Source organism: Pseudoliparis swirei, chromosome 11, assembly GCF_029220125.1.
Source record: "Pseudoliparis swirei isolate HS2019 ecotype Mariana Trench chromosome 11, NWPU_hadal_v1, whole genome shotgun sequence".
Taxonomy (NCBI): domain Eukaryota; kingdom Metazoa; phylum Chordata; class Actinopteri; order Perciformes; family Liparidae; genus Pseudoliparis; species Pseudoliparis swirei.
The window spans coordinates 25,443,789-25,468,637 of record NC_079398.1 but is presented as its reverse complement, the minus strand read 5'-3'; the positions used below and the strand labels follow the sequence as shown (position 1 = coordinate 25,468,637).

Below are 24,849 nucleotides of genomic sequence, written 5' to 3'. Positions count from 1 at the left end.
CATCGCGTGTTCCTGCAGGTTCAGGCCTCACCCTGTTTGTCTAATGCTGTTTTAAAGGCTACACTAATCTAAATTACAATTACTTTAATCACTACATGTTAAATAAAGCACACATGTATTGGATGACAAATAGTATTTATCATCATTCATATTTGGGATTTAATTGAATTCTAAATTCAATATGTGTTGGCACGTTGTTATTTCAAGCGGCAGGTGTGTGGAGGTGACAATGGGCCGGGCTGTGGGGGAGGAGCTCTGGGGCGGGACTCTTTCTTACGCAACAGCGTGATGACGTCACACCCATAGCAACCAGCATGGCGACGGAGAAGCTTAGCAGCGCCGCGCAGCTGCTTGAAGCTAGCTCCGGCTGGCGCTGATACCTCTCCGCCGCAACATGTCGACAGCGAGGTGCGCCGTTGTTTGCGCATGTATCTGCGCATGTATCCAAGCTCTGCCGTCGCGGCTCCAGAACCTTTCTGCGGAAAATGGGATACGATGAGTTTCACATGGAATCGAGAAGAGGTAAAGCTGCGCGAGGACTGTTAGCATTAGCTAGCTAGCTAACTAGTTAGCTAGCTTAACTGTTGAGCAGCAGCAGGAGGTCAACGAGTCTGTTACCTGAAGGTTAACTAGTGGTGACGTAACTGTGGCTTCATGTTGACTAGTTACATCACTGCCCGAGACTTAACGTAGTTAGCTTAAGTTACGTCACTGATCAAGATTTCACGTAGTTAGCTTAAGTTACGTCACTGATCAAGACTTAACGTAGTTAGCTTAAGTTACGTCACTGATCAAGACTTAACGTAGTTAGCTTAAGTTACGTCACTGATCAAGACTTAACGTAGTTAGCTTAAGTTACGTCACTGATCAAGACTTAACGTAGTTAGCTTAAGTTACGTCACTGATCAAGACTTAACGTAGTTAGCTTAAGTTAGCTCCATAACGAGACGTTTATAACGATGCTTCTGTTAAAGTCAACGTTACATTATTTTGGCAACGTGGAAAAGTTACGTTTATTTTGATTGATATATATATAAACGTACCTTTTTATTTATTTATATATATATTAGGTGAACATAGTAAATCGCTTGAACCTTTCTGCACCGAATGCTTGCTTGATGATTGGTATATGTATTTAGGAATGCATTAAAACGGTTGAGTTTTGCATTCCTTCTCAAGGGGAGTCAACATGTCCATTTCTACCCGTGTTTATTTTAGGGAGTGTGTCATCTGGATCGGGGTGCAGCCATGTGAGAGGACAGCATTTAAAGAGTAGCCGTAAGTATTAGTATGTGCTGGTATTATGATGAGAATTAAGTCATCTGAGTTATGGCCATTTGTAAGATAAGAGCTTCATGTTATGGTATCTTGTTCTCTGTGTCGCAATTTCAGCTTTCTGCACCCCCTCCTCCAGCAAAGTGAGCCAGTCCATCATCACAGACCACATGGTGTCTCATTACAAGAGGGTGTACTCAGCTAAAGGTGAGCTGCATACCAGGGATACAGAATGATTCATACTTTGTCAAATGTAGTACACCAAACATATTCAGTTCATGCGTATATAATGTGCTTTTATCTTGAAAGGGTTCAAACATGTACCTATATTGCATAATAACTTGATTAAAGATGCTCCAACTCTGCCGTGTTCCACAGCTGCCATCGATGCCTCCGTACCCAGAAGCTTGACACACAGCGTCAAGTGTAAGTCCTCCATCATCAAAGATTACATTAGCCATTCAACTCTAAACGAGTTGTTCCTGTTCACATGAGGATGTACCATCTCTCACTTCCCCACCGTGTTTTCATGCTGCTCTCCTGACTGTAAATCTTTCTCTGTAACCGTGAACAGTATTGGTGTGTCAGTGGTATCTGTCTCTTTGAGAGGGCATGTCTGCTGTCACAATCACTCTCTTGACCCTCTCGTACCTTGCAGATAAGTGCAGTAGGTATTTGCCTATTTTAGACTATTTTCTCTATCCATTCACTTTTCATTGACTCTTCACAGACAACGACCAGATCCGACAGGAGCGGTTGAGGAGAGGGGGGCGTCCTCAGTCGGCCCTCTCTCTCTCGCAGACGGATAGCAGAGCCTCCTGCTCTTCATCCCAGGTAAGACGTCAATGTGGAATCACTGATGTGTTCCTCATTGCCTTATATGGTGCCAGCTTATCTTCAACAGAAACTAGGGCATTGCCTGACCAGCAAACTTGGTTATTTCAAGACAACATGTTTGCTTTTCAGAGTAGATTATCTGTTGAGTATGATGACAGCCCCTACCACTGCGCAAGGAGTTCCACGGTCTCCAGCCCAAGGTTCACCTCCTCCTTCCATGCCAAGGAGATCGTTTATCCATCATTCAGAGTTGGGTCTCAGAACCATTCTCATCACATTCGCCCAGCATCAGAAATGACAAACCAGAGCCCAGAGGCAGCGTCACGCGGGCAGCAGGCAGCGTGTTCTCTGGGAGCTTCAGCAGATCAGAGGCACTACAAGACGTTCCAGGACCCGGCCCAGCAGACATACAGCGGAGACCTGCTCCAGAAACATTCACAGCACTTTACCCGTGACAAGCCGTTCACCCCGAAGACCCTGAAGTCAGAGACGAGTTCATACCTGTCACAATATCGCTTCTACAGAGCGCCGCCACGCAGGACGCCTGCCCCGGGGAGCAGCGCCGCGAGGCCCACGCCACAGGAGACGCATCATGGAAGGTACTCACCGAACATCTCGCTGAGCAAGAGGTATGTGCTTTAACAAGATGATCTTAACATGTACAACGTGTGCTCTAATGTGCTTAAAATAATTTAATTATATTATTTTTATTCAGCACAAAAACCAAGGAATGCCCACGGGACGTTTCTGAGCCATCTCAGGTAATTCTCAGGATTTCCGAATGTGTCGATCAACAGCATTGCTTTCACTGCGCTTCATATTTACTGCATATGATGTGGTTCATACCGGGCGACACACTCATCCATGCCGTAGGTGTCATCACTCCTTCAGTGAAGATGAGTGCTCCACATTTAGTCTGATGACAATCTGTGGCACAGCATCCACATGAAGACCGTGAAGGAGTGTGGGCTCTCATGATGTGTTGCTTGTCAGTCATGTAGGAGTGGTTATATGCTATGTTTAAACCATAAATAACTGAAGTGTTTCAGCCAATTCAAACATTTGCTCATGATGCAGCCGTGACAAGATAGAATATGCCTTCTCAATATGTTTTTTAGGGATTTCATACAGAGCACGCGTGGTCTGAAGATGAGTTCAATGCCACATATTCCTCAGCATCTCGGCAACAGAGTCCAACATACCAGAGCCGAGAACGGGATCGTTATGACTCCTCATCCAGGTAACGCCATGACGGGTAACTACCATGTTGCATTCGAAGGATAGTGGAGACATAGTTTGAACAAATAATTTAAGTCTAATTTGTATAGGTTCTCTGCAAAAGGCAGGATATCTCCCATTCTGAAGAATATATCTGCAGAGTAAGTTCTCTTTGCTTAAATCCTCCTTCTGCTTTCTCTTGATATGGTAGAAAGCTATGCATGTGTTTAAGGATTTGACAATGCTGTAGATGCTGCTTGGTTATCGTAAAAACCTCGTCAAATAATGTCTCCATGAATCATGTGTCATCTGTTGTTCAACAGGGAAGAAGAGTTAATGTACCTTGAATTCATTTCTGCGGTAACGGAGGACATCCTGTCCCGGGCGTACATCTCTGACAGGTTTGTCCTTTTATTTCTACACTGACTATATCTAGAAGCTTTATGTTAGCTTTCAGAAATCACACTGGATGGCTCTTTTCCAATAGCTGTACGTTTCTCATAATGGAGTATACGGTTAACAGTTTGTCCTCTGCAAGGTTCCTCGACCGGCTGATAAAGCGCCATGTCGACATGAATCGGCATCACCTTGATGTGGTGAGCGGCCCATACAACTTCATGCAGAATGCCACATATGTCCATCAGACTTGTTTACGTGTTCGGGTTACAGCTTTAGGTAAAGTGGTGGAAACATGTCAACGGTTTGTCACAAAGGACTCTTCAATGTCTCCTCATGCATTGTTTTAGGGTAAAATGCGCCACCTTCTGGAAGGGCTGCGTAAAGATTTTGAAGAGCCAACCAACACGTCTCGTACGGAGCCGGGGAGAAAGGAGAATGGTCGACATGATTCATTCCAAATGCATCTGGGATCAGGGGGGAAAGAAGTGAGGACTGAACAGGACCGTTTCCTGTTCCCTGATGCATCAGAAACCACACACTGCAATACACCAGACTATGCCGACCCCCTCTTGGCGTCTCCACCCGCCTGCTCCCCTGAGACGACTGCGGTCTCACCACTCAATGCAGAGGAAGGAGTAGCTGGCGGTCGGGAGGGGGCCGCCGGCTCTCCACGGCTCGGGGAGCGTGTTCCTGATCACGCTGGAATCAGTGGCGAGGACCCTCAGACTCAGATTGGCACGACTGAGACGAGCAAAGAAGTCAGCAATGAAAACCACGAATACAAAACTAAAGCGAGTGAAGAAGCATTCCATCAAGATGGAGCTGCAGTCAGTGATGAAGCACAAACTCAAGAGGTGGAGGAGCTGGGGAGAAGTTTGTCAGAGTCGCTTCACGTGTCCAGCGACGAGGAGACCGCCTCTCGGCCACATTCAGATACGGTTGCCTCGGGCAGCGATGATGAATTCTGAGCTTTGTGGTATTCAGATTTTGAAGGTCCTTTTTAATGTTTTTGTTACCAAATGAAAGAAATGTAATGACCATTAAAATGTCTGAAAGTGTCGATTTGTTAGTGAATTAACACAACTTGTGTTTCCCATGTTTGAACAGCTCCACCCATATGGTGTTGCAGTTCTATTCTGCTTCTAAAAGATGTTTCCATAAGCACATGTTCATATAACAGGGATGTGGGAGACGCATGCTGACCTAGTGGCTGAGCTGCAATCGACCCACAGAGGAAGACTTGATCTCTTTTGTAAATCATAGGAACTCGTATGATGTTCAACTTGGCAAAGGATCGCCCATCGGACTCCACTGACGTCATACGGTGGGATGAGTGGTATCCTGTCGTTTGGGTGCATTGCAGTGGGATGTTCTGAGTGTGTGTGCAGCTGCTGGTTACATTTCCAGATTTCTGTTGTAAAGAAACTTCCATTTTCAGTGTTTCACTTGACGTATGCCTCTGAGCTGGAGCCGAGTTGACTGTCGCCAGAAAGTGTCTTTACAACTGCAATAAATCTGCTTCTCTTGTGATTCCTGTCTCTGATCATTGAGAATATAGAACATGGGTTACTATTCTATCTGCAGCGAGCAGCAAAACAGTGAATATTCGCATTGAGACTGTAACTTAAACCGTTTTGTAATCAATTAGGTAAGAAAGAGGAGAGTTGGTTCCTCCAGCTATTGAGACGCAGCTGTTTGTCTGAGTGTTTCTGATTCTTTACCCGACCGTTGCTCGAGATGATGTGTGCATTCCTCTATTTACAGCATGAATGAAATTGGTCTCACAGCTTCCGGGTCAACCTTCTTGGTGAAAATGGTTCTGCAACCATCCTGGCCTCCCTGTATGTGTGTGTGGCGCACCAATGGGTCGGGCTCAGAGGGCTGAGCAGGAGCTCGACCCGGGGCCTGAGTGGTTGGTTTTACCTGTCCTCGTGCGCACCTGTTCCCACTCCCCATCAACCACCAGGAGGTGAAGCCAGTTCCTCGCGGGTTCATCTTGTGTTGCTGCATGGAGCTTTGTTTGCCAGTTACTTTACCTGACTGCATTTCCAATGCTCAGTTTTTCAGCATTTTGTTTAATAATTTGTTTCTGCGCACCGTGACGTATTTTGTGGCAGTTGTGCGTATACAAGTGATGTGTTGTAAAAGACAAAGCTATATGAGAACCGAGGGGAAATAGTGTCTTCCAACTTCTGATTTGTTTGTGATTTCCTGCCTATTTAGAGTTAAATAAACATCTTACGATTGAAACATTTTGAAAATTATTTTTATTTAAAAATTTGACAGCATGTCCGTGCACAAGGGAGGACCACAGGACAATTCATTGGTGAACAGACAGAAACATAGAAGATAAACTAACAAATTATAGAGTGATATTAAACCCATAATACATTCAACTTGACTTTAAACAATCATTCATCCATCTGGATTGTTTTGCTTGTTGGTTGAAGGATGGTAGAACATGTTTTATTAAAACTGAACATCTTATGTCCAGGACTAACTTAGAACAGATGTTTATTTTAATTTGGATTATCTAAACTAATTTGTTGTTCATTCTTTATTGTTGTTATTTTGCATGTTTTGTTTCTAGCTGTGATATTCCTTGAAATGTAGAGGAATGTCATACATGTGGTACACCGCATTAAGCAATATTTGACTTAACTTTTGACTTTCCAAAACATGTGTTGGCTGATATTCTGTCAGAAGTTTCAGGGAGTTGTCATCCCACCTCGACACGTGGGGGTCACGTGGGGGTCACGGGAAGCCCGTGAACATGTCCCCACAGAGGCCTCCGGTGAACGGGCTGGGTCTCACGAGGACACGAGCCACATTGGATTCTCAATAAATGTGTGACTGGGTTAATTTGAGCTGGGTTTCTATGGCAACGCTTTTCAGCAGCTGATAGTGACAGTGCTCCCACCACCAGAAGACATGTTATAACAGTTATACAGCCCAATACAAAAAATCACTTGCGGTGTCAACCCAAAAGGATGATTTACTTTTTATTAGGCGGGTATTACATGATAAATGGTTTGTTAGTTCTGGTTATGTAAATAACAAACAAACGGTCTGCACTGTATTCCAAGATCCAACCAATTTTAATTTGCGCACCGTTTCAATCTAACGGAAATATTTGATCCTACATTTGCCATTTATTATCAAATCACCTGCGGGCAGAACACGCAATAGACAGTCATGTGTCTGCAGGATGGAGTCGATCTAATCGGCCCATTAACAGCAGAGCAGACACTGCATGATACCCAAGATCAGGGGTCCCCAAACTTTTTCCTAAGAGGGCCACATAGCGTTTGCCTTGTCTCTGATCGCTCTTTTAATGAAGTATCGATACGAACAATATGCTAAATCACCTCGTTTTTAACGTACGGTACTTTGTTAGCATCGCTACACCGTGCAGCGTGACAGCAGCAGATGTAGCGGACTAACATTCAAGCTAACCTAACTTCCCAAACGCTGTGGACATCTGAACGCTGATTGGCCGAGATGCGACACGTCCCATCAAAGATGTTCTATTGCGAAGAAGAGCACCACTCCACATTTTCTCCGCGTCTCACTGCAATCTCAACGGCAGCGGGCCAGGTGAACACAATAATAACTCGGAACGCGTCTCTGGTATTGTTCAGGGGGCCGGTCCAAATGGGGAGGCGGGCCGTAGTTTGGGGACCACTGCCCAAGATCAATATCATAAATCACAAATCATCCAGGGAAAAACTATTATCCTGTAAACTACTATATAAAAACATAAAGAAAGAAGAAGAGAAACATAGTAAATAGCAATATATTGCTATCCTTGCGCGGGAAGAACACGTGACAATAGCTCCTCTCCATATCCTTGTGTGCCACACACAAAGCATGTCATGTTCTTCTCATTCGCACTGGAGGGAAGAGAAGGAAAGATGTTTCGAGCAGACTTTGTCATTCTCGTTGTAGTCTACCTATTTGTTATTACGGATTCACAGTCTATTCCATTTAGTTAAAAACCCTTTTTTTAAATGTATTAGGCTGTATTTTAGAAGCCACAACATTCTCTTAATGGATGCATTAAAAAAACTAATTAGAGTCTAAATTGAAACCTAACTAGATTATACACGAAGAAGTGTTGCATACAAACACGAACCAGAGGGACTCGTCCATCACCGCATGTCATTCTGTGTTCGGGAGTCGGGCTGAAGGCGGAGAGGAGCCGCTCCGGCAGCTGGCCGCTCCGGGCTCCTCCGCCGCATTCCAGCCGGCTGATGTCATGGCTGTGAACCCCCTGTATTCCTCCGCCACGGAGGCACTATACCGCGCCGTGTGGCGGAGGCATCCACCCCGCAGAAGTGCAGCAAACAACATGCTTGTTTCATTGCATTAATTCAAAGGCCGGAGTACAGTCTGATATCAACCGGTGGTGTGTTACTTGCTGAAACGCAGTCATTGCTCGAGCTATAGAGCCGCGGAAGTAGACGGAATAAGCGCGTTGCTCTTCCCAGGAAACACGCTCTGAACGCGGCGTGGGATCAGAGGCCGGGCTGAGTGGGACCGGAGGCCGGGCAGAGTGGGACCGGAGGCCGGGCAGAGTGGGACCGGAGGCCGGGCAGAGTGGGACCGGAGGCCGGGCAGAGTGGGACCGGAGGCCGGGCAGAGTGGGACCCTCCAACAAGCTCCTGACCCGTCTCCACTCTGAGAGCCGCGGGATGGAAACCTGTTGAGCTCGATGCCGGAACCCCCAGGACGGACTCATAGTTGGACTACACATTTATATCTGATGGCTCACGGTAACTTTAACGTCACTTTAACGTGTTTTACCCCCTAAAGTATTGACCGGATACGTCAGCTTCCCAGGGGGGGGCGTCTATTTACTGGAACGTACGTTAGCGCCCGAGCGTTAAAGCTAATTTAGCGCTGGTTGTTTTTTAACCGTAAAGTTAAACCTGAAGTTAGTCTGACTCAAACCGGCGGTGAAAAGAAGCTCGCTAGACCGGGAAATGTCCAATATTGGTTAACAACTTTCCCTCCTGTTTTATAATGTAAGTTACGCCAAGTAAGTTAATTTAAAACATTGTAATAAAATGGATGCGTGTTTGAGCTGGAAGCAGCGAGCAACAGGAGCGGGTGGGTCGGGTCAGACTATTCACTGGAAGGGGACTGATCCCACAACGCTAACTACACAGACCAGATAGCCCACAGCCGACGGCTAGTGAGTGTATCGCAATGCATTCGGTAAGTCGTGATGCTTTGAGACGGCTGGTGAATGAACCCGCAGAGGACCCGCGTCACGTGTCTGGTTCTGTTGCAGGGAGACTAGCTGCACAGATTACAAGAACCGGACCATGTTCTCCAGGGACTCCGTCCCCCTGCCGGCCTCGTGTCTTGAGGAGCTTCTTCTGTGTTCCAGGTCTGCCCGTGGAGGATGAGCCTCGTGGCCTGTGAAGCTCACTCGGCATCGAGGGGACAGCGAGGAGAACCCGTCTCCGGAGTGAATCCCTCCTGAAGAAGAAGGGTGAAACATGCCCTTGCCATTTGGCTTAAAACTCAAAAGGACTCGACGGTACACCGTGTCAAGCAAGAGCTGCCTGGTGACCCGCATCCAGCTGCTCAATGGAGAGTTCGTGGAGTTCACCCTGTCGGTGGAGAGCACCGGGCAGGAGTGTCTGGAGGCGGTGGCTCAGAGACTCGAGTTGAGAGAGGTATGCATGCATTGTATTCAGGTGCTGATGGTTCTCTTGTGTATCTGTGTATCCCACCATCTGGGTCACATTCTAGGATCTGAGAAGCAGGACAACAGAGACTGAATAACCAGTTGTCCGTTGTCAAATGATATCTCTCTGTCTTCCGTGTGAGATGAATGAGGAGCGTGTCAATCACATCCTCTACTTCAGTGAAACTCAATACATACATGGAACCAACTTGCAGATGAGCAGACAGTTCGTGCACCACACACCAGCAGCAGCTCACAGAGCCCGGCCCAGTGAGTGGTTCTGAGTCCATGTGCCCAGCTTCACGTCTGCATTTGGTGGCAGTAGAAAGCAGCTGCTGCTGAGAGACGCTGTCTCTTCCAGCTGCTCCTCCAATCCTCCTCAGAGACGCAGCCTGGCTGAGCCTTCCCCACAGACGTCATGTGGCTGGTGTAGAGTGACTAGTTGGTTAACACGGCCTCATGGAGTCTGGATTGATAATGAATGAGACTTATTTCTGTTGTCCACAGCCGTAACCCACTGCTCCGTGGGTTAAGAGCCTGTTAGAACCTCGACGTGGACTCGGCTTCATGCTGGTGTTGGTTCCATTTCATGAGGACCGTCATTCTGGTTACATTTTAATGTAGGCAATTTCCGAGAGAAATTCGGGACCCCGACGTTTGTTGTTGTTTTTTGCATTATGTTGACGTCATCTTCATCCATGCTATTGTCTCGTTGTGGTCGGAGTGCGGCTGCAACTCACAGCGGCTCTCGTCCAGCTGTGGTAAACGGAGAGCCTCTGGGTCGCTGCTCCTCCAGGGCTCACGGTGAGATGTTCAGTCACGAGACTGGATGGGAAGCGCCAGCAGCCGAGGCATCGAGACGAGCTGCTCACGGCTGCCGTCAGGGCTCCATATTCTGAATGTTATGTGGATTATTAGAAGAACACCTCCAGACGGGAGAGACGGGACACTGATCTCAGTTGCATGTTATTCTAAAGTTTGATCTGTTATACATGCGGTGGTGCTTCCTTTTAATTAGCAATATATCAGAAAACCTCAATAGTTTGCAGAGATGTTCTCGTTGTGTTGGAAGTCCGTTGATGCCAGCGCTCTCTCTCTCTTATGTCTCACATTGTGCTCTCTCTCTCTCTTATGTCACACATTGTGCTCTCTCTCTCTCTCATGTCTCACATTGTGCTCTCTCTCTCTCATGTCTCACATTGTGCTCTCTCTCTCTCTCTTATGTCTCACATTGTGCTCTCTCTCTCTCTTATGTCTCACATTGTGCTCTCTCTCTCTCTTATGTCTCACATTGTGCTCTCTCTCTCTCTTATGTCTCACATTGTGCTCTCTCTCTCTCTTATGTCTCACATTGTGCTCTCTCTCTCTCTTATGTCTCACATTGTGCTCTCTCTCTCTTATGTCTCATTGTGCTCTCTCTCTCTCTCATGTCTCACATTGTGCTCTCTCTCTCTCTTATGTCTCACATTGTGCTCTCTCTCTCTCTTATGTCTCACATTGTGCTCTCTCTCTCTCTCATGTCTCACATTGTGCTCTCTCTCTCTCTCATGTCTCACATTGTGCTCTCTCTCTCTCATGTCTCACATTGTGCTCTCTCTCTCTCTCATGTCTCACATTGTGCTCTCTCTCTCTCATGTCTCACATTGTGCTCTCTCTCTCTCTCTCTCTCTCATGTCTCACATTGTGCTCTCTCTCTCTCTCATGTCTCACATTGTGCTCTCTCTCTCTCTCATGTCTCACATTGTGCTCTCTCTCTCTCTCTCTCTCTCTCTCTCATGTCTCACATTGTGCTCTCTCTCTCTTATGTCTCACATTGTGCTCTCTCTCTCTCTTATGTCTCACATTGTGCTCTCTCTCTCTCTCTTATGTCTCACATTGTGCTCTCTCTCTCTCTCTTATGTCTCACATTGTGCTCTCTCTCTCTCTTATGTCTCACATTGTGCTCTCTCTCTCTCTCATGTCTCACATTGTGCTCTCTCTCTCTCTCTCTCATGTCTCACATTGTGCTCTCTCTCTCTCTCTCATGTCTCACATTGTGCTCTCTCTCTCTCTCTCATGTCTCTCTCTCTCTCTCTCATGTCTCACATTGTGCTCTCTCTCTCTCTCTCTCTCATGTCTCACATTGTGCTCTCTCTCTCTCTCATGTCTCACATTGTGCTCTCTCTCTCTGTCTCTCTCTCTCATGTCTCACATTGTGCTCTCTCTCTCTCTCTCACATTGTGCTCTCTCTCTCTGTCTCTCTCATGTCTCACATTGTGCTCTCTCTCTCTCTCATGTCTCACATTGTGCTCTCTCTCTCTCTCTCATGTCTCACATTGTGCTCTCTCTCTCTCTCTCATGTCTCACATTGTGCTCTCTCTCTCTCTCTCATGTCTCACATTGTGCTCTCTCTCTCATGTCTCACATTGTGCTCTCTCTCTCTCATGTCTCACATTGTGCTCTCTCTCTCTCTTATGTCTCACATTGTGCTCTCTCTCTCTCTCTCATGTCTCACATTGTGCTCTCTCTCTCTCTTATGTCTCACATTGTGCTCTCTCTCTCTCTCTCTCTCATGTCTCACATTGTGCTCTCTCTCTCTCTCTCATGTCTCACATTGTGCTCTCTCTCTCTTATGTCTCACATTGTGCTCTCTCTCTCTCTCATGTCTCACATTGTGCTCTCTCTCTCTCTCTCTCTCATGTCTCACATTGTGCTCTCTCTCTCTCTCATGTCTCACATTGTGCTCTCTCTCTCTCTCATGTCTCACATTGTGCTCTCTCTCTCTCTCTCTCTCTCTCTCTCTCTCTCTCTCTCATGTCTCACATTGTGCTCTCTCTCTCTCTCATGTCTCACATTGTGCTCTCTCTCATGTCTCACATTGTGCTCTCTCTCTCTCTCATGTCTCACATTGTGCTCTCTCTCTCTCATGTCTCACATTGTGCTCTCTCTCTCTCATGTCTCACATTGTGCTCTCTCTCTCTCATGTCTCACATTGTGCTCTCTCTCTCTCTCTCTCATGTCTCACATTGTGCTCTCTCTGTCTCTCATGTCTCACATTGTGCTCTCTCTGTCTCTCATGTCTCACATTGTGCTCTCTCTCTCTCTCTCTCTCTCATGTCGCACATTGTGTCTCTGCGTGTTAGATTACCTTCTTCAGCCTGTGGTACTTCAACAAGCAGAACCAGCAGAGATGGATCGACTTGGAGAAGCCGCTGAAAAAGCAGCTGGACAAGTACGGGCTGGAGCCCACCGTCTACTTGGGAGTGGTGTTCTACATCCCCGAGGTCGGCCAGCTGCAGCAGGAGATCACAAGGTGACCTCTGACACGAGGCGTTTAGTCGCTCAGTGACTTAAGTTCGACACTCTTCATTCATGACATGAGTGCCAACACGGATGTGTTCACGCAGCAGCTCGGGTGGACCCCTCGAACCAGATGCCAGTTTATAGGGATGTCTCCTCACCGCTTCTGATCCATTTCCCTTTATACTTAAATTCAAGCAGAGCGGCCTCAAGTATTCATCATTATAATAATGATCATTATGTCGCACATTGTGTGAATAGAGCTGCATTTGAGACGCTTTGCTCTTCAATGACTGAGTTATTTCTGCCGACCTGAATGAAGTCGTCACATTTGGCCGTTGGCTGCGTGTCTATTGGCCACTTCTCAGTGACCCTCTCTTCCCCACAGGTATCAGTATTACCTGCAGCTCAAGAAGGATGTTCTGGAGGGCAGGATCTCGTGCTCACTAGAACAAGCTATTCGCTTAGCTAGCCTGGCAGTGCAAGGTAATATGAATGTATGATATTTCTGTTTGACGGTTCTGGTGTTTTCTAGGCGTAAAGCTTTCTGCTGTCCCAGGAAAAGTAGATTCCTGGTGCGATTACACAGCAATTGATGATGACATCATGATATTGGCTGCTGTAGCACACCTCCCTCAAATCTGCACAATTTAATTGAAAATATTATCGTAATTGTCTGATTTCTCGACAGGAGGGTTGTGCCAGGCCTTTTCTTTTTCTTGCATCCTAAGTCGGTTAACTCTCAAAACACAGCTGGAGAACTGGGACTCACAACAACTACCAATGGTTTTTCACATCTTTGTGAATCTCTTCTCTGAGTATGAGAACAGTTTCATGAATCTTGTGATGTGCAGCTCCTTCCAGGCCGCGTTAAACATGAACGGTGACGGTCCCCTCGTCTGAGCTTCAGCCCTGACGCGTCCTCCAACTTTTGCCTTGCCAGAAGAATCTCAAGCGCTGCTGGCGAAGTTATATCAGGCAGCGCTGGCCAGGGCGTTAGAGCCGCTGAGATCACTTACTGCTGCAGCCACGTCCCGTGACCGGCCTGCAATAAGGCATCGAAAGAAACGCCTGAAGAGTCTTTGCAAGTTCCCTGAAGATGTCAGCGCTGAAGTTGTCATGCCAACTTGTATTTGTGCTGCGATGTGGTTCCTATGTTCTGTCCTGGGTCTTCTGGAGTGAAGGGCAGTGGTATTTCACAAGCGCTGCTGATGCTTTGGATCCCCAGCATAGTTGTGGCAGCCTGAAGCCGTCGTCTGACGCTGGAGCATTTCCCTCTCCCGACAAACGGGCCACTGCATTCTTGGATGTGTGTTTAGCCTCGTGCTGAATGCATAAATGGACGTGTAATGGAGTTCATATGGGAGCAGAGGATGCCTGAAGAACTCATTCACTGTGTCCTTCCCCCACAGCTGACTTTGGAGACTTCAACCGATATGATTCCCAGGATTTCCTCCAGAAGTTTGCGTTGTTCCCTATTGTGAGCATTTATTCATCATGATCAACACGTGTCTGTTTCGTTTGGTTCATGCCAGCCTTGTCAACCTCCACACGTTGTCTTTGCAGGACTGGATCCAGGATGAGCGGGTGCTGGAAGAGGCCACTCAGAAAGTGGCTCTTCATTACCAGTCCTTCAGGTGAGCTGCTGTCCTCAACACCTGTCTGCCCGTGCTGTGTGTGGATCAACAGACAAACGCATTCCTTTGGCATCTCTTGAGGCAATCTACCTTTTTCTGATGTCTCACTCGGGTCATATCTAAGCCGTCTCTTGAGATGTACACCTGCACCGGCTGAAGAGCCCGTCCTAAACGTTTACTCCAGACATAGCGGCTTCGCATCGCTCCATCAATTCCATTTATTTTACTCCTCGACTTGTAATCACTGTAACAAATTGGATTGCACTAACCTTTTGTGACATGGTGAGGTTTTGCTTCTTCGTGTTCCTGTCCTGTTTCTATGTAGGCCCGGTGGGTTTTGACTCTTGTTTTGTTTAACTTTTTGTCTTTTTTAGGGGTTTATCAGCCCCAGAGGCAGAGATGCTGTACATGCAGGAGGTGGAGAAAATGGAAGGCTATGGCCAGGAAAGCTATCAAGCCAAGGTACGCTTTCATGGTCCAGCCCAGCGGCCCTCAACCTTATTTTGAGCCACGGACCAGTTTCGTCTCAGACAATATTTTCAGTGACCGGGGATAAATATGACGTAGTAGAATTATACGGCTGGCGTAAAGTGCTTAAAAATACAAATCACCATTACGCCAAATTAGTGGAGCCCCGAGCTCGTTTATCTAGGACGAGCAGCTCCCATCTCGGGCTGAGACCACGCCCCCATCTCGGGCTGAGACCACGCCCCCGACGTGCGTTCCTGTGTCTGAAGGAGCTCTGGTCGCTGTCATTGCAGAAACCTCAACAACGTGAATTTGGAAATGGAAGCCGGTTTTCAGAGCTTTAGTTGGCGCTCTCTGGATATTCTGCTTGACTTTGATCCAGAACAGCAGAGTTGTGGCGTGAAATGTTCTTTGAAGGCTAACTATTCCCGAGTTCACTCGCCGGCCCCACATTGCAGCGACTTTATCGGCCAACTTGAAAACAGTCGTCATCTTCGGTGTTGCTGTGTTTTAAGACTCATCCTGTCACTGAGATGCGGCCAGCAGAGCGGGTCGTGAGACTCTCCTGCAGCGATGAACCCGGAGCACAGGCGGTCTATCTGGGCCTTTTTTTCAAAATAAAAGATCTTTCCGACGATCAAAAAAACATTTATTTTTTTCATTCCCTTTTTCTGCACCAACCGAGCCGGCCCGGGGTCTGGGGCCGCTGGTCCGGCCCAGACGTAGAAGCAGTACGACGTTGGCTTACTATAATCTAGAATGTGGTCCGTCTGGTTCTGAGCCTCTCCTCTGATCCAGGACAGCACCGGTGCAGATGTTTCCATGGGATCCTGCCTCGACGGCATCTTTGTGAAGCATAAGAATGGCAGGCCGCTTTCATTTCAGTAAGTCTAGTGTTTGTTTAACTATTGCCTAAATGTACTGAAATATGATCTACTTTTAGAAAAGCTCTGTCTGGTACATTGTGACTGAGCGCCGGTTGTTTTGCATCCGCCTGTCGGTGGAGATGAAGGTTTGTGGCGCCGGGGGTCTCAGGTGACCTCGTCTCCTGTCGTGTGAATGTGTCCCGAGAGGAGTCGGGTGGACTGATGTTAACCGATCAGGCAGCATCTCGTGTACATTCTGGACATTGGTTGAATTGCATCAATCTGCATACCTTTATGGGCTCTAGATCCCTTTTTGATGGACTCTTACATGTGTGTGGTTTATATTGTTGAGCATTGTGAGAGCAGTGCCATGACCTCGTGTGTTTCTCCTCTTCCACTCGGCCCCGTGCTTTAATTGGCTGTGCAGGTGGGATGAAATCAACAACATGAGTCACAACAGGTCCTTCTTTGTCCTGGAGCTGGCCAACCGAGAGGAGAGCGTCCAGTTCCAGACCGTAAGTCTGCTTCCAATGCGCCTCCTCTCCCCGTTCCCTTGGGAATCGGCTTCTTCTTGGTTTAGCTAAATCAAAGATTGTCGTGTGTGTGTGTGATTGTATTGGAGGGCTACAGTGTTGGCTTTGCCTCGAGATAACCAACAAACACCTCAGACTCACCGTCTCGTGACTTTTCTTCCTCTTTTTTCTTTTTGTACAGGAAGACATGGAAACCTCCAAGTATGTGTGCCGGATGTGTCTGGCCCGACTCAAGTTCTATAAGGTTAACAAGAGCAGCCTGTAAGTGTTCCTCGTTCCACATGTGGTTCCTGTGGTTCCTCTGTGGTTCCTCTGTGGTTCCTCTGTGGTTCCTCTGTCTCCTCTGTGGTTCCTCTGTGTCTCCTCTGTGTCTCCTCTGTCTCCTCTGTGTCTCCTCTGTGTCTCCTCTGTCTCCTCTGTCTCCTCTGTGGTTCCTCTGTGGTTCCTCTGTGGTTCCTCTGTGGTTCCTCTGTCTCCTCTGTGGTTCCTCTGTGGTTCCTCTGTCTCCTCTGTGGTTCCTCTGTGTCTCCTCTGTGTCTCCTCTGTGGTTCCTCTGTGGTTCCTCTGTGGTTCCTCTGTGTCTCCTCTGTGGTTCCTCTGTGTCTCCTCTGTGGTTCCTCTGTGGTTCCTCTGTGGTTCCTCTGTGGTTCCTCTGTGGTTCCTCTGTGGTTCCTCTGTGGTTCCTCTGTGGTTCCTCTGTGGTTCCTCTGTGGTTCCTCTGTGGTTCCTCTGTGGTTCCTCTGTCTCCTCTGTGGTTCCTCTGTGGTTCCTCTGTGGTTCCTCTGTGGTTCCTCTGTGGTTCCTCTGTGGTTCCTCTGTGTCTCCTCTGTGGTTCCTCTGTGGTTCCTCTGTGGTTCCTCTGTGGTTCCTCTGTGGTTCCTCTGTGGTTCCTCTGTGTCTCCTCTGTGGTTCCTCTGTGGTTCCTCTGTGTCTCCTCTGTGTCTCCTCTGTGTCTCCTCTGTCTCCTCTGTGGTTCCTCTGTGGTTCCTCTGTGGTTCCTCTGTGTCTCCTCTGTGGTTCCTCTGTCTCCTCTGTGGTTCCTCTGTGGTTCCTCTGTGGTTCCTCTGTGGTTCCTCTGTGGTTCCTCTGTGGTTCCTCTGTGTCTCCTCTGTGGTTCCTCTGTGTCTCCTCTGTGGTTCCTCTGTGTCTCCTCTGTGGTTCCTCTGTGTCTCCTCTGTGTCTCCTCTGTCTCCTCTGTGTCTCCTCTGTGGTTCCTCTGTGGTTCCTCTGTCTCCTCTGTGTCTCCTCTGTGTCTCCTCTGTGTCTCCTCTGTGGTTCCTCTGCGTCTCGTCTGCGTCTCCTTTGTGGTTCCTCTGCGTCTCCTCTGTGTCTCCTCTGTGTCTCCTCTGTGGTTCCTCTGTGTCTCCTCTGTGGTTCCTCTGTGTCTCCTCTGTGGTTCCTCTGTCTCCTCTGTGGTTCCTCTGTGTCTCCTGTGTCTCCTCACGTCTCTCCTCCTCTCTTCAGAGAGGAGTGTGACCCCTCGCCTTCTGAGGGCTCCCAGAAGTCCCTTCTCTCTCTATCCTTTCCTCGCTTTACAATGCTCTCTCGTCCCTCTCTGCCTTCCAATAAGGGGTGAGCGACACTCGGCCAGCGCCTCCATGTGCCCCCCCCCCCCCGCTCTATGAAACGGGCCCTATGTAGAGACTAATATTTGATTTAATGGTTCTTGTTGTGTATGTAATTGGACCAGAACAAGAATTGCCTGTTTTGATCAAGTTTAAATTAAATGTAAGCGTTGTAAAATCCACAGGGATCTGTCTTCTCAGCACTATATGTACAATTAAGATCACATTTTCTTTTTTCATTTTTATTACATTTTTTATTAAACCATCTCCTGCAGTAATTAATTCCTTTTGAGCTTTCATGAAATATTTCCAGATCTAAGTTTGTCTAAGCTTCCTCTCTCTTTCATTGACCATGTTTTGTTAAATGCTCGTCAATCAAACTGAACAACGCGTTGCTCAACTCTTCTCCACCACGAGGACTTAACAACAAATATTCTATGTACTGGAGATGAATTGCGCAACCTTAAGTCCGATGGATTTCTCTTGCTGCGTTTTCAAAGTTAAATGTCAAAAGGACAAAGTTCGTTCTTGTGCTGTACGTAGTTTGTGCTTTAGGTCACCGTTTCTGACCGGTTTGTTTTCCCGACAGCCAAACCCAGCCGACAGTCGTTAACCCCGTCAGGCGGAGGTCGTCTACGAGGATTTCTCTGGTATTGGCTCACTCAAAACACACTTTTCACATTTAGTGTGCTTGTATAATTCCCTGACGGTTTTCTGGACACATGATGTCTTTTCAAACCGTTATCTGTGGGAGAGACACCGGTCTATCTCAGGATTTGCTCTCGGTCTCCGATCATATGAGCCGTAACCGAATCCCTCTCGTTGCTCTCCAGCCAAAGCCTCCGGCCTACATGATGCCGCCGGCGCCGCCGATGCCCTACGGTCACTTCACGGAGCCGTACACGTCGTCACAAGGCAAGCGCTGCAGGCGCGTGTCATGGCGTTTGCAGTTTATATGAAGCACTGAGTGAATTAATTGTGATCGTGATCCTCTTGTAAACTTTGGGATGTCGTGTTTATTTACAGACAACCTGTATGTGAACAGTCAGAGCGGCTATTACTACCATTCCCAGACGAGCCTGGACTGCTGCCCGCTGGAGGACGGCAGCGGGGGCCGGTTCCGGACCGGCAGCGTCTACAGCGCCCACAGCACCAGCTCCCTCACCAACCCGCAGCACTACCACCAGTCCTCGCCCATGTCCTCCAACCCCTCCATCTCCAGCGACTACGTCCCCTCTCATCGCCACAGCGCGCTCATCCCGCCTTCTTACCGCGCCACGCCCGATTATGAGACGGTGATGCGTCACAAGACCCGGGGAGCGGGGGGGGGAGGCATGCTGCTGTCCCAAGAGCACCGGCAGAGCCACTCCATGAGGAACCTGAACATTGGAAACTCCTACGCCTACCGCAGGCCGGACCACCTGGTGTACAGCCAGCCAGAGATCCGAGGGGAGCGCGGCGGAGCGGCCCAGCACCATCACTACCCCTTCCACCCGGGCTCCAGCTTCCACAGCCCGTCTCCGTACCCCCACCCCGCCGACCGGAGGCCCGTGGTGGGGGCCGTGAGCGTCCCGGAGCTGACCAATGTCCAGCTCCAGCAGGCCCAGGAGTACCCCGCCCCGAACATCATGAGGACTCAAGTGTACCGGCCGCCGCCGCCCTACGCCCACCCTCGGCCCGCCAACAGCACGCCGGACCTGTCGCGCCACCTGTACGTCAGCAGCAGCAACCCGGACCTGATCGTCACGAGGCGCGTGCACCACTCGGTCCAGACCTTCCAGGAGGACAGCCTGCCCGTCGCCCACTCTTTACAAGAGGTGTCGGAGCCTCTGTTCACCGGACCCCCGCAGAGACCCCCGTACGGCGCTCACAAGCGGAACTCCATTGAGATTGCTGGGTTAGCGCACAGTCTGGAGGGGATGAGGGTCAAAGAGCGCACCCTGTCTTCTTCTGCGGCTGAAGAGGCCACGCCCCCGCCGGCCCAGGGATCTCAACTCAACGTGTTTTTGGAACGTACCAAGACGGGGGACAGGGTTCAGGAGGACGTGCAGTATGGACACAAGAAGTCCCTTTCAGACGCCACCATGCTGGTTCACAGCAGTGGGGAGGAAGAGGCGTTTGAGGAAGATACCGGACGTCACCTTCCACTTCCTCAGGATGCGGCGGCTCCTGACCGGCAGCTGGCCTCTCTCTCTCCTCAGCAGCAGACTCCCATCGAGCCGCCGCCCGCCTATCCCATCGGCTCCTCCCTGGACCCCTCCCCCGCCACCGCCTTGACGTACAAGGTTCACCCCCTGATTCAGGAGAGCGAGCCGCCGTACTCGCTCTCGGATCTCCGGCCGCCCCGGATCGTGCCGTCGGTGTCGGAGGGAGACCTGAGTGGCAAGCAGAAGAATAAAAAAGACTTGAAGAAGAGGCCCGTGTCTGATGTGCCTCCTGCCAAGAAAACCGTGGAAGGCTTGCCCCCTGCGGTGAGTCCTGCTCCCAATACATTCCATTGATAAACATTTAGAATGAGAAATGGAGATCTTCTAGGCTCTGAGAGGCGCCACATGTTTCCTCTGAAGGAAGAGCGCTCCATTCACACATCGACGAGGGCGGGGATCGGATTGTGAGATTAAGAAGTGCACATGATCATTTCCTATAGAAGTAGCTCAACAAGGCACGTCTGTCTCTATTTGGATGACAATAGAATTCATGGACCTGGTTCTGGAAGTGGTTTCAATGGCCGGCGGTAAACCAGCTCTGACTCCGATTGAAAGAATGTGGTTTTCTAACCGGACAGGTGACATTCACAGAGTGAACACCTCGCCACGGCCCCTCCCACCTGTACACCTTCTTCTTCACTGCTCACACACACTCGTCCTTACTTGTTGTGTCCCGACTCTGTTGTCACACCAGGGTATGAAGAAAGGAGCGAGGTCGGAGGTCAAGAAGATGGGCCCTCTGAAGGTGGCACACCTCAACGGACTGTCATTCTCCAGGCAGCCAATGAGCGACGCGGTCCAGGCCGAGCCGGAGCGAGCCTCTAATGACGAGAGGGTAGGACGCCGCGGCTTTGGGGACTCTTTCTGTGTCACTGATTTGCTTCTTGACGGATGTAAATGTTTAGTTTGACACTGGGGACCTTTGACCTCTGAGGTCAGGTCCACGCTGCTTGTTGTGGTCATGACTTCCTGACCAGGAGCTGCTGGTTGGTTCCCAGAGCAGCTTCTTCTAGCACACCGGAACTAGTCCGCCTTGTTAATCTCGAAGAAAGTTGCTTTGGCATTGAAGGTAAATTCCAGACGCATAAAAAACAAAACTACTGAGCTCAGTAGTTAATCATGCTGTCGCATCCTGTAGACCAGGGCGCTCGCACCTTGTCAGCACGCGAGCTACTTATAAAGTGACCAGGTCAAGATGATCTACCTAGGGGGGGTGCAAGTGACTTTTTTTTGCTCCGTCCCAATGCGCACACACACACACACATGCAATGCGCACACACACACACACACATGCAATGCGCACACACACACACACACAGAGCCCTGCAGCGCGAGACGGAGAGCCGAGAAGTGTTAACGCGACACGGAGACAGAATGACACGCTGCTGTGGAGACGACCAACAACAGACGGTTAATAAGAGAACAAAGACGTCTATAGAGAACATTTCAAGGTGGCGGGCCAATTTTTTTTTTAATGTCATGCGATCTACCAACACTGGCGGGTCGCGATCGACGTGTTGAGCAGCCCTGGTGGAGATGCTCACACACACACGTTCATTTGGTGTTTACGTTGTAGTTGTTTGCATGCTTTATTTATTGTATGAATCAAAGTCCTCAGTGCCTCTTCATACACAGCATTCCCATCACGTGGTGCTCTATTCGTGGCTTCGAGAGATTTGTACACAAAAAGGAATATTTCTAAACCGCAGATCAATTAATCAAACAGATTTCCATCCAGTTCTCCGTCTCCTGTGACTCCTCCCACTGTGCCTCTTCTCCTGTGATGGAAACTAAAACCACTCTGTGCATCAGGGATGTTTCTATCTGTGCTGCACATGTTCTGGCCCTCTGATGCTTTGGTCGTGAACCAACACGGCGGCTCAGCGTCTTCATGGGTGTTGCCACGTTGTCTGAGGTTGCTCCTCCGTCCCGTGTGTCAGTGTAAAGCTCTGGAGCAGCACATGGAGCGGGGCGAGCTGCTGAAGGAGTACGAGAGCATCCCCAAGCGCCGGCCGGCGGGCGACTGCTCCACCGCCCAGCTGCCGGAGAGCGGAGACAAGAACCGCTTCCAGGACGTGCTTCCTTACGACGACACGCGGGTGGAGCTGGTTCCCACCAAGGAGAACAACACGGGCTACATCAACGCGTCGCACGTGAGGGTGAGTCCAGAGGAATCACAAGCGGAACGGAGCTTCACACCCAGAGGAAATAATTTGATGACTAATGACGGCTTGTGATTTAGTCATTTCCTTTCCATGGTTATTTCTTTGGATTTAAGGTTGGGCAATATTAGCAACATCCACTGCCCCATACAGCCAAACCCACGTCAGCTTCCCAAACGCACCAAGGGAAACTGGTCCACGCTCCTCGGGCTCCATCACTGCTGCGCGGTGAAGAGCTCACGTGTTAAACGTCCCTCGTCTCCCGTCTTCAGGTCACCGTCGGCGGCCGGGAGTGGAGCTACATCGCCGCACAGGGCCCGCTGTCCAACACATGCCAAGACTTCTGGCAGATGGTGTGGGAGCAGAGCGTCTCCATCATCGCCATGGTTACTGCCGAAGAGGTGCGTGGATGTCGTTTTCGCAGCGCCTCGTATTCCGTCACTTCCTGGCCTGAGGTTGTTCCTCTGCTTCCTGCAGGAGAGCGGCAGAGAGAAGAGCTTCCGGTACTGGCCCCGACTCGGCTCGCGACACAACACGGTGACGTACGGGCGCTTCAAGATCACCACGCGGTTCCGCACGGAGTCCGGCTGCTACGCCACCACCGGGCTGAAGATCAAGCACCTCCTGACGGGCCAGGAGAGGACCGTCTGGCACCTGCAGTACATCGACTGGCCGGACCACGGCTGCCCCGAGGACCTGAAGGGCTTCCTGAGTGAGTGGGATCTGTCCTTCTCAGGTCGTCCTGCGCTTCTCAAACAAAGAGGACTTGTGTTCTGCATTCGCAGCAACATCAAACCCCCTCTGTGCGGCGGTCGGGGGTCATTTCTTTGCTCAGGGAAGACGATCGGACATCGAGATGTTCTCGAGCTCCTCGTCTCAGCTGCTGAATCCTCTGTTGTGATGCTGCTTTCCCAGCTTACCTTGAGGAGATCCAGTCGGTGAGGAGACACACGAACGGCAGCAGTGACCCGAAGAACACCAACCTGCCGGTTCTGGTCCACTGCAGTGCCGGAGTGGGACGGACCGGCGTGGTGGTCCTGTCTGAGATCATGATCGCCTGTCTGGAGCACAATGAGGTAACGTGAGACCTGCGTACGACCTCGTGTGTTGATTGACCTCTTCGTGGTTGCCGTCTCTGTTGAGATGAAACGCTCCGCCTCTTGTTTTCAGACGCTGGATGTCCCAAAATACCTGTTGAACCTGCGCCGTCAGAGAATGATAATGGTCCAGACCTTGTCTCAGTACACCTTCATCTACAAGGTCATCATCCAGTACCTCCGCAACTCCAGGCTCATCTGAGCCCAGCGGCCGCGTCGGGATGCAGCTGTGAAGGCGGTCGGGACCTGGCGGACTGAAGGAACGATGTGAAACTAAGAACACATGAAGGAGCATACAGACTTATGACCTGCCTCGAAACAGTATTATATATTTTATTTTTACATACATTATTGCTTAATAAAGCCCAGCACTTTCAAAGTACTTTGCTGTGCATAATGAACCAATGTTATGCTGCATTTTTTTAAACTATCTTATTATAGAAATGTATCAAATAGCTTTTTTCCTCTTAATAAATATGTTTTTTTGAATGCAGTTTGGTAACTTGGTTCTGATGACGGCTGTTTGGAGTGATGAAGAGTGGAAGTGTTCGGACCTTCATGGAGGACATCGGTCAGCAGAGCTCTGAGCACGCTTTATGTTCAGGAAGCACAACCCCTGCAGCAGCACACGCTAACGACATGTATGTTCTGAAGTCTTTGCTAAACACTGGATTCATGCACAGCTTTCGGAAATCTATAGTTGAACGAAGAGAAATGCTGACGGCAGATGATCCGAGTCAAACTGGAGTTTTTATACTCGTATTTTTCATCCCTTTTTTAAATCATGAGAACTGCTGTAATTGATCAAAATCTATATATGTAAGATATTTGGTCAAAGTGCCGATATGATCGACCGCGTCGAAAGGACCGACGTGATGTTTATCCATGAGAAACATCCCCAAGAAGGAAAAGGATCAGACGGGATCCTCGGGTTCAGACGGCTGGGCTGGCGTCCTGCAGCACGGGATGCCACGGGACGCCACATGGCGCCATGCGACGGCATGGAGCTGTGGTCGGACACTTGTTTTCCCTCCAGTGAGGAGAGTCCATGTGCCACACTTCCTGTTGTTGCACACACAGGAATGCTGAGCATCGGGGAACACCTCCACGTCCCCGCTGCAGCTCAAGGGAACATTCAGTTGTGACGTTCCCCTGAACAGAAACGAGGCTGAAGGCGCGGAGAAGTTTACATGAAGTAAATATATTGATCAGTTCATTTGAAGTATTTTGCCTATATTATCAATTCAAGGCAGCAACTTAACTTAAAGCGGCCAAAGTGAAGCCAAAGGCGTGGGCCGCGATCCGACTTCCCCTCAGGCTGTGTGTGTTTCAGGCAGTGTGTCTTAGCGTGGAGCCGTGGGTGTGGCCACGGTGTAACCGTTGTGTCCATGTACAGGTGTGTTTATAATGTACACAATGTAAAAGTCTTATGAATATTGGATAATGTACAAACTATAATCTATTGAACAAAAAATGATGCCATTGTGGAGAAGTGTCTAATCTTTTAAGCAAATAAAAATGTGAAATATATAATTTGGTCTATTCAGTTAAAGATGTACGAGGCGGCGGCTCAACGTCTGGTTGCACTTTCAGAATCTGTGACATCAA

General features: G+C 49.1%; 2 protein-coding genes across 4 annotated transcripts; both read left to right on the top strand.

The window, feature by feature from the left end:
- Positions 1 to 329: 329 nt before the first annotated feature.
- Positions 330 to 5,259, top strand: spata7 (spermatogenesis associated 7). Of its 2 annotated transcripts, none has more exons than XM_056426274.1 (12): positions 330 to 522; positions 1,219 to 1,278; positions 1,393 to 1,482; positions 1,654 to 1,701; positions 2,006 to 2,109; positions 2,242 to 2,741; positions 2,828 to 2,873; positions 3,231 to 3,352; positions 3,441 to 3,491; positions 3,654 to 3,731; positions 3,869 to 3,926; positions 4,077 to 5,259. In XM_056426274.1, the coding sequence occupies exons 1-12, from the start codon at positions 486 to 488 to the stop codon at positions 4,695 to 4,697; spliced, it is 1,815 nt and encodes a 604-aa protein (XP_056282249.1). In that variant the 5' UTR covers positions 330 to 485; the 3' UTR covers positions 4,698 to 5,259. The 2 variants fall into 2 exon arrangements, with proteins under 2 accessions (XP_056282249.1, XP_056282248.1); XM_056426273.1 differs by having other exon boundaries at positions 3,854 to 3,926.
- Positions 5,260 to 6,492: 1,233 nt separating this feature from the next.
- On the top strand, positions 6,493 to 24,774 carry ptpn21 (protein tyrosine phosphatase non-receptor type 21). Of its 2 annotated transcripts, XM_056426085.1 has the most exons (20): positions 6,493 to 8,504; positions 9,125 to 9,416; positions 12,550 to 12,719; positions 13,095 to 13,192; positions 14,119 to 14,186; positions 14,273 to 14,343; positions 14,718 to 14,805; positions 15,610 to 15,695; positions 16,105 to 16,192; positions 16,392 to 16,471; positions 17,675 to 17,782; positions 18,365 to 18,425; positions 18,609 to 18,690; positions 18,802 to 20,246; positions 20,677 to 20,817; positions 21,923 to 22,141; positions 22,417 to 22,545; positions 22,622 to 22,856; positions 23,060 to 23,220; positions 23,315 to 24,774. In XM_056426085.1, the coding sequence occupies exons 2-20, from the start codon at positions 9,237 to 9,239 to the stop codon at positions 23,441 to 23,443; spliced, it is 3,639 nt and encodes a 1,212-aa protein (XP_056282060.1). In that variant the 5' UTR covers positions 6,493 to 8,504; positions 9,125 to 9,236; the 3' UTR covers positions 23,444 to 24,774. The 2 variants fall into 2 exon arrangements, with proteins under 2 accessions (XP_056282060.1, XP_056282061.1); XM_056426086.1 differs by lacking the exon at positions 17,675 to 17,782 and having other exon boundaries at positions 6,497 to 8,504.
- Positions 24,775 to 24,849: the final 75 nt, after the last annotated feature.

What these genes read in the sequence shown, in the direction of transcription:
- spata7 (XM_056426273.1), top strand. Translation starts at nt 486, where the DNA reads ATGGGATACGATGAGTTTCACATGGAATCGAGAAGAG. An exon ending in GAGGGTGTACTCAGCTAAAG is followed by an intron (nt 1,483 to 1,653) that starts GTGAGCTGCATA and finishes CGTGTTCCACAG; the next exon opens with CTGCCATCGATGCCTCCGTA. An exon ending in CCTCCTGCTCTTCATCCCAG is followed by an intron (nt 2,110 to 2,241) that starts GTAAGACGTCAA and finishes TTTGCTTTTCAG; the next exon opens with AGTAGATTATCTGTTGAGTA.
- ptpn21 (XM_056426085.1), top strand. Translation starts at nt 9,237, where the DNA reads ATGCCCTTGCCATTTGGCTTAAAACTCAAAAGGACTCGACGGTACACC. An exon ending in GGCAGGCCGCTTTCATTTCA is followed by an intron (nt 15,696 to 16,104) that starts GTAAGTCTAGTG and finishes TTGGCTGTGCAG; the next exon opens with GTGGGATGAAATCAACAACA. An exon ending in CGTCTACGAGGATTTCTCTG is followed by an intron (nt 18,426 to 18,608) that starts GTATTGGCTCAC and finishes GTTGCTCTCCAG; the next exon opens with CCAAAGCCTCCGGCCTACAT.